The sequence below is a fragment of the Pleuronectes platessa genome, chromosome 4, assembly GCF_947347685.1.
Source record: "Pleuronectes platessa chromosome 4, fPlePla1.1, whole genome shotgun sequence".
NCBI lineage: Eukaryota > Metazoa > Chordata > Actinopteri > Pleuronectiformes > Pleuronectidae > Pleuronectes > Pleuronectes platessa.
In genome coordinates this window covers 26,542,673-26,555,518 of record NC_070629.1, presented here as the reverse complement: position 1 = coordinate 26,555,518, position 12,846 = coordinate 26,542,673, and the positions used below count along the sequence as shown (strand labels likewise).

The 12,846-nt window shown below is 41.9% G+C and overlaps 1 protein-coding gene across 1 annotated transcript; it reads right to left on the bottom strand.

Moving 5' to 3' along the window:
• Positions 1 to 296: 296 nt before the first annotated feature.
• LOC128437851 (zinc finger protein 14-like) lies at positions 297 to 3,198 on the bottom strand. Its single transcript, XM_053420144.1, has one exon. It carries the CDS (start codon positions 2,860 to 2,862, stop codon positions 1,570 to 1,572), a length of 1,293 nt encoding a protein of 430 aa, XP_053276119.1. The 5' UTR covers positions 2,863 to 3,198; the 3' UTR covers positions 297 to 1,569.
• Positions 3,199 to 12,846: the final 9,648 nt, after the last annotated feature.

The window sequence follows — 12,846 nt, the reverse complement described above, 5'->3', positions numbered from 1 at the left end:
AAACAGCTTCGTTACAGTGCATTACTGCCACCTTCTAAATGGAGTGTGTCTCGACACAGATTCAGGACTAAAACATTAAATTCTCCTTGTAACGCCGGCATCTATCAGAGATATAAAGAAAGTGGTAAGAATTCCTGTTACTGCACCAAAGTGTTATCAGAACTTTTCTGACCCTTACCACATCCTATCACCCAGGTTCATGGTGACATCCAGGATTTTGAGCCTATTTTTTCTAACTAACAGATGTGATGGAAATTAATCTTGAGATTTGAAATAATGAAATTCTAAGACTAGAGTTGCTTTTGAGTCTTTATCATAATAAGTTCTGCAGAGTTTATACAACAAGCACGGGTGCTCAAAATGGAACAACTGGCCGCAAGTTCACAAAAGCCTGAACTTATACAAAGAGGCATTACATGAGAAAGGATATGAAAAAGAAAAAGACATGAAAGACAGGAGATCATCCTCTGTGTGTTATCTGTTGTGTCCGTCCGTCCGCGATACCAGTTGGAAGAAAAACATCACCAAATAAGGGTTCCATCCTGTTTATCAAGGTCATAGCAGGGAGACACCTAGTCAGGGGAATTTTCCTCCATAAAGACAAACACTGATTCAACGTGTGACAGACGTAAAGTACAATCACAATAATTAAAAAAAACTTTAATAAACTGCAAATGCACTTAAGTATTGGATACACGTAGTACAAAAGAATAACCATTTACAGTGAGTCATTTAGGAAAGTTTACACATTAACAACATATTTTCTTCTTTTGTAATAGGAAAAAGAAAAAAGGGAAGTCATCTGATATTCTGCACCACATACTTTGTTCTTATAAATTTCTGTACCACAAATATGTTAGATTTTTGTACATCTTGATCCACAGTCTTTCCTGACACATTGACAACATCTCTCAACATTCACTGATAATAAAATATCCTGGAACTTCCACTTTACCCAATCAATTTCTCTCACCCCCGTCCCCTTCCTGCACCATCTGGTATAAATGGCTGATAAATTAATAAACAAAGATACATGGGTGAAAACATCACTTCCTTTGCAGATGTAAATATCAATGACAGTCACATCAAGAACAGAAACGTTGGTACTTCAGCAAATGTTGTTGACCATGTACTGCATCAATGATATAGTGATGTCTCCTCAATGGGATATTTTCCACATTCAGTTACAGAGATGCAGCTAATGCAAATGTACACAATCTCTCTTGTGTAGATGTAAGTGATGAACCTGGCTGTAGTTCACTGCTTTGTGAAGTTATTGAAGTCTGCTCCTCATCAGTGGTGATGGAACGTCATAAAGCATTGAACTACAACCAGGTTCATCTCTTGTTTGTCCCCCTGAAACATTTCCAGTGTCGTTTCCCCCAGCTGTTGTATCTTTAATTAATGAAACAATAACTAAGTAACAACTTCTTTGAAAATGCTTGAGCCAATCGAATCCCTCTCGTGTTGCCATGGTTTGGCTTCTCAACTGGATGTTTTCTCCCGTGGACTTTGTATAAACTGGCAAGTGAGAGATCTTTACATCATTTTACAAAAATATCAGTTTTGCTATGTGTGGGTCAACAAATGTTTGGTTAGAAGGGATTTGATAACAAATCTTTCACCACAAGTAGTACATGGATACGACTCCTCCCCTTTATGGCTTCTCATGTGAACTTTCAACCTACATCCATGTGTAAAACTTCTCCCACAAGTTTTGCAAGAAAAAGGCTTCTCCCCCGTGTGCGTTCTCTCGTGGACCTTTAGGGTTTTCCTCAGGCTAAAACTTCTCCCACAAGTTTTGCAAGAAAAAGGCTTCTCTCCCGTGTGCGTTCTCTCGTGATCCCGCAGGTTATTTCTCAGGCTAAAACTTCTCCCACAAGTTTTGCAAGAAAAAGTTTTCTCGCCCGTGTGCGTTCTCTCGTGTCTCTTCAGGTGATTACTCAGGCTAAAACTTCTCCCACAAGTTTTGCAAGAAAAAGGTTTCTCGCCCGTGTGCGTTCTCTCGTGTCTCTTCAGGTGATTACTCAGAATAAAACTTCTCCCACAAGTTTTGCAAGAAAAAGGTTTCTCGCCCGTGTGCGTTGTCTCGTGTCTCTGCAGGTGATTACTCAGAATAAAACTTCTCCCACAAGTTTTGCAAGAAAAAGGTTTCTCGCCCGTGTGCGTTGTCTCGTGTCTCTTCAGGTGATTACTCAGAATAAAACTTCTCCCACAAGTTTTGCAAGAAAAAGGTTTCTCGCCCGTGTGCGTTCTCTCGTGTCTCTTCAGGTGATTACTCAGAATAAAACTTCTCCCACAAATTTTGCAAGAAAAAGGTTTCTCGCCCGTGTGCGTTCTCTCGTGATCCTGCAGGTTATTTCTCAGGCTAAAACTTCTCCCACAAGTTTTGCAAGAAAAAGGTTTCTCGCCCGTGTGCGTTGTCTCGTGTCTCTTCAGGTGATTACTCAGAATAAAACTTCTCCCACAAGTTTTGCAAGAAAAAGGTTTCTCGCCTGTGTGCGTTCTCTCGTGTCTCTGCAGGGTAGTTCTCAGGCTAAAACTTCTCCCACAAGTTTTGCAAGTATAAGGTCTCTCGCCCGTGTGCGTTGTCTCGTGTCTCTTCAATTTTGTGCTACTTGTGAAACTTTTTTCACACCTTTCGCAAGAATACAGTTTCTCCCCTGTGTGGACTCTCACATGTGTTACTAGTGATGACTTGTAACCAAATCTCATTCCACAGGTTTTGCAAAGATATGGTTTCTCACCTGTGTGCACCCTCAGATGTCCATTTAATAATGACTTCCACTTAAAGACTTTTCCACATGTGTCACACTGGAGAACCTTTTTACTCATGCAGATATTCTGCACAATCTTTGACATGGTAGTGCTACATGCAAGGTTACTGGGACTTGTGCTCCCTTTTGCTCTTGTGATGACATGATGTCCCTTTTCTGATGCCGGCTCTGCATTACTAACTGATTTTGAGTTTCCATGCTGGCCTCCGTTGAGATCTTGGCTCTGAGCTGAGCTGTGGGAGAGGAGCTGGTGGTCACTTGGTTCTGGTTCAGTGTGATCACTTTCCTTGAAAGTAGGATTCAACAAAAGGTTATCTTGATCCTCCTGCTTCAGTACAAGCTGCTCTACTTCCAGACCGATGCAGTGCTCCTCCTCCTCTTTAATCTGTGGAGGTTCTGGCTCCTCTTGGTCCAGACTGGGGTTCCTCTCAAGGTTCCAGAGCTGCTGGTCAGATGGAAACTCTTCCTCATTAAGACAATGTTGCTCTGGGAGCTCTAGAGGAGAAAAGAGACAGAGGTATGTAAATTATAGATTAATGATAGTTATGAGTGTGTGTAATTTGGTGCAGATCCAAGCAAAAATCTAGATCGAGTGAATTTAAATGAGGTTTCAAAAGGAGACAGACCGATGCAGTGCTCCTCCTGCTGCTCCTTAATCTGTGGAGGTTCTGGCTCCTCTTGGTCTGGACTGGGGTTCCTCTCCAGCAGGTCAGCAGGAAACTCTTCCTTGATACAGACATGTCGCTGTGGGAGCTCTGGAGGAGACAATGGACAGAAGTCATGATAAAAGAGCCCATGTGTTTAGACTAGCAGGGATTATAAATGTGGTGTATAGTTCGCTAACTCAGGTGATACAGACCTATTCTCTGCAGCTTTACTACAGGTTTCAAAGTTACATCCAGCAGTCTGCGCTGACGACCGATCTCATCCTCGTACTTTGCGACAGTCGCTTCAAAACATCCAAATATGTCTTCAGCAGCAGTGTGTAACCTCTCGTTGATAAACTGTCTTAAACTCTGGATTGGAGACATTTCCATTCGAACGCTTTAGCCAACTAACTTCTCCGAGAACGCAGCGAAGACCGAATACGGAAGATGGCGACTTGCTTTACTTCTGCCGACAAGTGTTATAAACGAAACAAAACCACGTGTGTAGTAGAAGAGTTGATCCGAAAGCTTTTAGCCGAGTAGCATCAAGTTCGGTTGGATGTTAGCATAGCAGGCTAACAACAGTACTTCTTCTTGTTTTTATAATGAAGGTAGGAAAACAGCTTCGTTACAGTGCATTACTGCCACCTTCTGGATGGAGTGTGTCTCGACACAGATTCAGGACTAAAACATTAAATGCTCCTTGTAACTCCGGCATCTATTAGAGATATAAAAACAGTCCTGTACTCTACTGAACTCCTCTGCAGCATTTCTCTTGAAATAACGAAATTCTCAGACTGGAGTTGCTTTTGAGTCTTTATAATAATAAGCTCTGCAGAGTTTATACAACAAGCACAGATGCTCAAAATGGAACAACTGGCTGCAAGTTCACAGAAGCCAGAACTTATACAAAGGGCCGTTTCATAAGACATGATATGAAAAAGAAGAATTGGCGTTTTGAGGTGTTTAACATGCTCAAAATCTTACCAAACTTTGAAAGTGGTGAAAATGTACGTATTCTGGGGTCATTTTAATTATTATTATAAATAATGTAAAAGCACTACCTTTGTTTTGTGGCTGTTCGGCTTTATACTGAGCAGAATTACAGAGCTTTTATTTAAATATTAATATCCCGAGGCATGGGGAAAGTGGTAATCATTCCAGACAACATCACGAGATGGCCGCCTGTTGAAAAGCGATTTATGAAGTGGATGGCTCCCTGGGTCTGAGCCCAATGAAACACCTTGTTCGGTATGCACCGCTGAAGTCAGTTAAAGAGGAACGTGCCCACAAGGTACAGGTGTCTGTGGGTTTCTCTTTATTATTGTTGTTCTTGTTGTAACCATCATTATTTTATTGTTATTATTATTGTTCTTGTTGTTATCATTATTATTATTATTAGTAGTAGTAGTCCTATTCTTATTATAAACCAGTTGAAGCTGTCTGGTTTTAAAGTTTGATTCATTCTTCTTAGATTCATTATGATCCATCTTCCTTCACCTTTACATCTGTGATTTCTCCTGTTGTTGTTGTTCTGACTGATTCTTTCTTTCATGGATTTTACAGTTTCAGTGTCTGAGTTGATTTTCAAACCTCAAACTGTTAAAGTCTCTGTTGTCTGACATGAATATGAAGTTTTACATCCGGACATAATCATAATAATAATAATAATAATAATAATAACTACACTTTGTCTCCATGAGCTTTGACTGAGATCCTTGAATGAAGACAAAAGAAAAGACTGGATTTATTCTTTATTTCAACTTTCAACTTCTTCACACGTTAGATTTTTATAGCTTTATACATATACAGGAGGTTTAAATGTATAACCACAAATCGCAAAACTTGCAGAAAATTAGAAAGTGGTGAAAATGTATGTATTCTGGAGGAATTTTCAATGGGCGTGGGAAAGTGGCTCAACGGTGCCCCACGGAACGTGTTCACATTAACCGCTCTTCACCAAAATCGATACACAGGTGTATCACGACCAGACAAACAAAAAAGAAGATCGCAACAGGAAGCCTGCTATTTTGCATTTCGTGGCCATTTTGGCCATATTCCACATTTTTACTTTGAGGTACTTGTACTTTTACTTGTTTCTCATCTATAACATTGATTTAATTTCTGTGTCTGTGGTTTTGCTGTTGCTGTGTGATCTTCAAATTGCTTTTGATTGTTCTTTTTGTTTTCTTTTTAACTGATTCCAATTGTTTGCCTTCAATTTTTCATCATGAACTATAAAGGCACCTTGTAACAGTTTTTCAAATAAGTTTTTACAAAATAAGTATTATTACTATAATTACTTGTATCAATATTCCTAAAGTTGCTACAACCGTTTTACTAAACAATATTATTAATTGGTCATTTTAAATAGTTAACAGCATACACAGTCATTTCAAGTGTTTTTAGGTTGCAGTTCAGGGGGGTTATGGGAATAAGATTATTTAGCAAAACAATATATTTTCAGATTTTGGTTGTTTTGTGCAGGCATATGAATGTTTTAACTTAATAAATGTGTTTGTATTTATTTATATCATTTGAGCTATAATGTTGGCAGTCTTAATAGAGTTGGGTTCTCATGATTTTCCGCGTTGCCACGAACCAATAAACCACATAAAGAAGAAGAGGAAGTAAAACTTAACAACCATTTTTTGAAGCTGTAATATTATTTGTCAGCTGTAAAATATCTGTATAATTATATTCATGATCAGAATTAAGAGAAATAATCAATGTTTTGTAATCTGCTGACTTTTTAAAGGACTGAATTCAACCATTCCTGGATCCGCTCCGGAAATGAACGGGTTCTTCTTTCTTCCACAAAACGTCTGTAGTTTTTGAGTAATCTGGCTGAACTACAGACAGACAGCAATGAAAGCAACTTCCTGAGCAGAGGTAATTATAAGAAATGTAGGATCCAGAGTTTCTGGAGCTTCACGCACAACAGAGATGAAACATCAGGATATCTCAGTCTTTGTTGCTTTGATTAGGACGGTTCTTGTTTTGATGCGTCTCTTCTTAATCACCCGGGTGTCCCTTTAATGGACTCTCACTAGAGTCATGTCCTTCTCCTCATTTAACCCTTACCAAGAAATATTGAATGACTGAATCTTAATTGCTGATTTGATCTCACACAATTGCAGTTAAAAGAAATCTTAAAATGCAAAACTCTACACCACAACATGTAAACACAACTTGTTCTTGTGTCAGAGTCTTAACTAGCGCCGCTGCCTGTTGACTTGTGTCTGTCTCCACCTCTCTCGCGTCCAGCGGCCGTTGTTCTGGGCGACCTCGTGCAGCAGGTCCATGAAGGCGTACTCGTTGCCATACAGCAGCGTTGCGTCATCTGGCGAGGCTCCACCAGAGGGAGCCTTCGAGGCGGTGCTTCTGTTTTCTGCCCCCTGTCTGCTTGTCACAGCTTCTTTTGGTTCATTCCTCTGCTCTGATTGGCTGGAGGCCTTCTGCCCGGGGTTTCCTGCAAATCCAGGGTCTTGATTGGGGGTTTCACGACTCGTCCGTCTCGGTGAGGCCGAGTCCTCTTGCTCTCTGTCCCTGTGGGCCGGAGCCTCGCTGCAAGATGAGGTCTTGTTATTTGGTTCTGAGGACTGAGTGTGACTCATTTTCATGAGAACTGCAGTCGTCTCCTGAGAATCTTGGTTTTGAGAAGTTCTTAAATCTTCCATTTGATTTTGGTCCATTTCTTCTTCCTTCTTGTCAGAATTGGAGGGACGCTCCAGTTTGTTTCTTGTCTTCTTCACTTCATCGGGGAACTTCTCCGTCTCATTTCCCTCCTCCTTCATTTGACCTCTTTCCTGCCACTGAATTGCGGTCGGAGGCCAGGTGGAAATCCTCCCCATCACCTTCCCCATCTGTGACCTTTGACCTGAACCTTCATTGGACCGTTTGTTGACATTCTCGGGATTCGTTTGGTTCTGATTGGTGCCGATGCTCAGATAAGGTTCAGTGTCAGCGCCCACAGAAACACACTGAGGGTTTTCATCCATCCTGTGGCCGTCATCAGATTGTTTCTCATTATTCTCACTGATGTTGTCTGCCTCATTTCCACTTGTTGCTTCCGCTTCATTTCCCAGTTTCTTCTTTCTGTCTTCTTGGTTCTCTGCGTCGTGTGACTGAGCCTCCAGGTCATTCTGCACAGTCCACACTGAACTGTCCCCACACACACCAGAAGGAGAGATGAAGAGAACAGCGTCAGCCGACCTAGCTCGGACTCCAGTGAACGGCCTCCTCCGGGCCTCCTCCGGGTCTCTGCTCTCTGAGCCTCCTGCAGAATCATCGGGACTCGATCTCCTCGCCGCTTCAGACTCGTCTCTCTCTTCTTTCGGGCGACCGGGCGTCACAGCTTTGTGGCTGAGTTTCCTCCGGTGCTGCACGGCCAGGACACACAACACACACAGCGCCACACACAGGACCACTGCAGAGGAGAGAGGTGTCAGAGAGGAAGTTGTCTAGTTGTTGATAAATAGGTAAAGATATAAAATATAGAATTAACTCACCTATCACAGTGATGAGCGTGCACACTGTAGTTGTATTGGATGATGGTTCTGAAGTCGCACATGTTTCTAGAAGAACCAACAGAAATATGAAGCATTAATTATTCATGCAATGGATGAGTGATGTAGACATTTTGTAAAAGGACCAAAGAAAGATCCAAACTCACCAGTTCCTCCAGATTGTGAGGTGACAGACGTCTCTGTCTCCGTCTCCGTCTCTGATGATGGGGACGTCACATGTGTTGCTATTGGAACAACAGAGATGCTTAACTAGAAACACGCAGGTACAGTAAGTACATACAGTCGTCTAAGTGTGATATTTAATACTTTAATATTTAAATCTGTATCAAAACACACACATTTAGAGATTCGTGACACTGAGTTATAGTTGATATTTATCATGCAACTGCGGCGCCATCTGCTGGTGAAATACCATAAACAATTTAGGAACATAGAAATCAAGTGTTTCCAGGGTTTGAAAACTCAGAAGCAGCAGATTCACCGGAGGCTCTCGGCCCATCGGTGGGTTTAGTGGGACCAGGTTGTGACTCGGACGTGGATCCTGGCGCCGGTGACGCCACGCACACCGTCAGGTTCCACGCCGGTTGACCCCTGAGGGCAGGAGGCATCTCGCAGGTGACCTCTGCGGGTCGGTCCAGCTGGGACCTGCTCTGTAGACCTGACAACAGAGGCACATTCAGTCTACTCTCAAACAAACAGGTTGTTGTTGTGTGTCTGGATATTTCTCAAACCTTTCAGGAGAACAACAAGGTCCTCGGCTCCACAGGAACAGTCCCAGGGGTTCAGGTCCAGTCCGACCCGGGTGGACAGGAGCGACCTGAAGACCTGCGCTGAGATCCGGGTCATCCTGTTCTCCGACAGGTCCAGCTCCATCAGGTGGACCTGCGCGAGGAGACTGTCCGGACCGAGCGTTGTGATTCTGTTCTTGTTCAGGCTGAGCTTCGTGAGGCTGACCAGGCCGCTCAGCTCCGACCCGCTCAGGGTTCCGATGTGGTTTTCTGTCAGGTGGAGCTCTGTGAGGACCTCAGGGCGTCCGAACCACCTCCAGGTCACATGGGTCAACTTGTTCCTCGTCAGACTGACGCTCGTCAGGTTCAGGAAGGAAGCGAAGGCTCCTTCAGCGACGGATGTGACGCCGGCGGTGTCCATCCTGAGCCGGGTCACCGAGGCCAGGCCGGCGCTGTGGAACACCGAGGAGCCGATCTCCCCGAAGTCACTCACGTACATCGCCAGCGTCAAATAACCAGGACTGAAATCTGAGAGAGTTTGAACGAGGATCATTTCTCTCTTTCAGCAGAACGTTTTTATTGAATTAAAAATGAATCAAGGTCGATTACTACAGGTTTTTACTCTTTATTCATTTACAATTTACACATTTATTAAAGTTTTACACTTTGTTTTCTTGTTTGTTTTTCTGTCAGCAGGATCAAACAAAAATGACTGAACAGATTTAAACTAAGCTTGGTGGAAGGATGGAAGTTTTTCTCCAATCCTGTCCACAAACAAACAAACAAACAAACAAACTTAACGTCACCTATGTAATAACGTTGAGCGAAATATGTCATTCTCACCTTTGTTTAAACCATTCAGGCTTTACAGCAGGTCACACATAAATGTACTGGGATCAGTTACACTTAATAACTTTATTTGTATAGCACTTATCTAAAGAAAAGGATTTAGGTATTTTGGACTAATGTTTAACTTTTAAAAATGCAATTTTATGGAAGAAATCGTATCATATATCAAAATCCAACATTCAGTTTAACACCATATCAGCTCGTGGGTCTCGACGTCATCAACACGTCTGACTTTTTACATAAAGAGATAAAGATGTTTTATTTCCTGAGAAATTGAGAAAAAGGTCCAAAAAGCCTCATTTCAAATATGTCTTGTATCAGCTACTTTAATCAATATTTGATGTTTATAAAGGTCACAGCTCTCACTCACTCTGAAGTGTCTACATTTCAAAATCCGGTTTATAAGGAAGGACATCTAATCAAAATCCAATATTCATTTAAAACACTGATATTTAAAGTGTCTTTAAAAGTAGAGGACGTGTGAAGCCGGGTTCTCACCTGCAGGGACGCTCCTGCAGATCAACACTCGTCCTTCTGCGTCACAGGAGAAGCTGAGTTCCACGTTCACCAGCAACAGAACCAGAGCAGCAACGACTGAGGAGAAAGATCAGAATCACATCTTCAACATTCCTCCAGAAGGTGAAGGATGAAAGAAGAAGAACTCACCCGTCATGTTGATACGTCTCATCAGTTCAGGATCCAGTTCGGGACTGACTGGTTTTCTGACCACTGGTTTTCTGACTGGTGGTCTTGTGATGACCTGAACTCACCAGGTGTGACAGAGAAACACTGTAGCTATGGCAGATCACGGTTTGCCTTGGTGACGAGCACGTTGATGCGTTGGGAGAAGACGCTGTTCCAGTTGGTCGATGGAGTGAGTCGCCAGGAGACCACAGGACGGGTTCAGACATTTAACTTGAAATATCTAACCTTTTGCTTTATGAAGATTCATAGAAAAAATAAGAAAAATAAACTTCATGGTAAAGTGATGTGTAAAATACTGAAAACAGTGGTGTTTAGAGAACTAGCAAATAAAACGTGTTTCACAGATGAAATAATGAAATCAAGTCACGACGAGACAATAAGAGGGAGACACGAGAAGTTCCTGGAAACTTTCCTCAATTTCCTAAAAATATGTAACGAACTTGTTAAATATGGATAACAGTCACTTCCTCTCATCTAGATTTATTCACTTTTTTAAACTATTCAGAATATGAGGGAGGAGGAGTGAGAGAGGAAATGTTTTAATGCCAAGAAAGAAAGGAAATGTAAACATACTTTAATCACGAGTTGATAAATATTCTTTTGTATTAAGAGGAATTGTTGGGGGAAATAAATCTAATCTTTAAAGAACAAAGTCGAGAGAAATGTGTCCTCATCCTCTCAGGAGTCGTTTCACTGAGCGGTGCAATAATCATCATCTGGTTAACATTGTGGATAGTACTGCTACAAGTAAATCTAGTTAATCATAGTTTAGCAACAAGTTAACTTTACTTTTTAAGACCATAATGAATATTAATGAGGTACAAGATAATATTTTAACATATTTAAACCAAACGATTGAGTTTTAGACGTTTCAATATGCAGCAGAAACACACATCTTTCTACTTTGCTTTAAAATCAACACAACCCAGTGAGATTAGTTTGTACTTATGGATGAACATGAAAGTTTCAGTGAAAGGATGGAAATAAAAACAGTGTTGTGATATTTGTGAGCTGTTGTGTTAAATGCTAATAAATCCGTGTGGTGTCTAAAAACTAGCAGAGAACAGAAAGAGTGAGTTTCACAAATGAATAAAAACAACAAATCAAGCCGTGAGGAAAGAACAAAAAAGAAAAAGTGTGACTTTTAATCACTTGAAAATTTATTCCGTTTCAGTGCTTCCATTTCAAAATAAATAGATGGCATGGGACCAACGATAAAACAAACAGGGATGAAAAAATACACTGGTGTAACAAAAATGGTGACCAAATGCCAATACAATCTTTTAGTTAACATAAAAATACACTCACATACGATTAAAGATGTTCCACCCGCCCTGCCCCCCCCACCCTCAAAAACACCACAATGCAGCAGAGGAGAAATCAAGTAGTCTGTTGTTCTCGGGGACAGCAGTAGTATCATATCAGCTTCAGGTGTCAGGATTCAAATCGTAGTGTTTGGTTCTGCCGCGCGGCGACAGCAGTGTTTTCAATTAGTTCCTCGTTTTATGCCCATTTAAAAAAAAAAAACGAAATAAAGTAAAAATTCGCCCAAAGAGACAAACGGAAAGTAAAGTGCGTGTGCGACACTTGTGGTTGTTTTTTCCTCGAGGCCAACAAATGGTTTTGATGCGAAGAAGCACTTTGATTGTGTTTTAGAACGACAGAGGAAGAGGAAGAAGAAGAAGAAGAAGGAGGAGAAGAGACGACGTGGCAGTGTTCGTCAAAACCTTGTCAGGAATGTTCTTTAATGTCGGTACAGAACTGAACCACAGGCGAACCGGTGACACGACAGCAACACACACACGCTACACAACGATAGTGTGTGTGTGTCTGTGTCTGTTGCTGTCATGGGGGAAACACGTGGGGGAGGAGTGGGGGAGTTACACTGTATGAAAGAAGTGTTCATGAGTGCACCTTTTTTTAAACAGGACAATCCAAGAGTGCCCGGTGGGGGGAGAAACACGACTAAGGCCTAAACATCAGAGAGTTCCTGTTATGATGAAAACGCATTAACATCACTTTAGAACCACATCGCTTCAAGAGGAATCCATAAAAATAACAAACGCTAAAACAAAAACCAGACAAAGCAGAAGTTGTGTAGCAGATTCCCGTGATTCGCCCTCGTGTAAAAATGATGCTTCAATAAAAATAAAGAAAAGGATTTTAAAAAATGACCTGTTATCAACTTATCTGGTTTTCCTTTTTTTTTTGTTTCTTGCTATACACACAAACACACACACATCCAGTGCTACACGATCAGCGTCGAGTTTAAAAAGCGGTTGAATCAAAAGAGAGACGATAGTACCACGATGCGTGAAAGGCCAACAGATGTCTGGGGGGGGGGGGAGAGATACCTGGGGGGAGACCTGAGGGGAGCTCCCCCCCCACCCCACCCCCCCCCCCAACCGTGACGAAAAGAAGAAGACAGTTCAGAGCAGGAGGTTGTTCGGAGTTCCCTGGTGAGGCAAAAATCGGCAATGCCAGCCTGATTCGACAGATTCAACGGTCCACGTGTGAAGAAAGTGTTTTTGACGGGACGACAGACCTAAAGGGGTCGTAACAAAGGTGTCCCCCCCCCCCCCCCCCCATGTCCTCCCCCTCGTGTCTGAAA

Bases quoted from the DNA above. Each gene is read 5' to 3' on its own strand.
- LOC128437851 (XM_053420144.1), bottom strand. From the start codon at position 2,862: ATGTCAAAGATTGTGCAGAATATCTGCATGAGTAAAAAGGTTCTCCAG.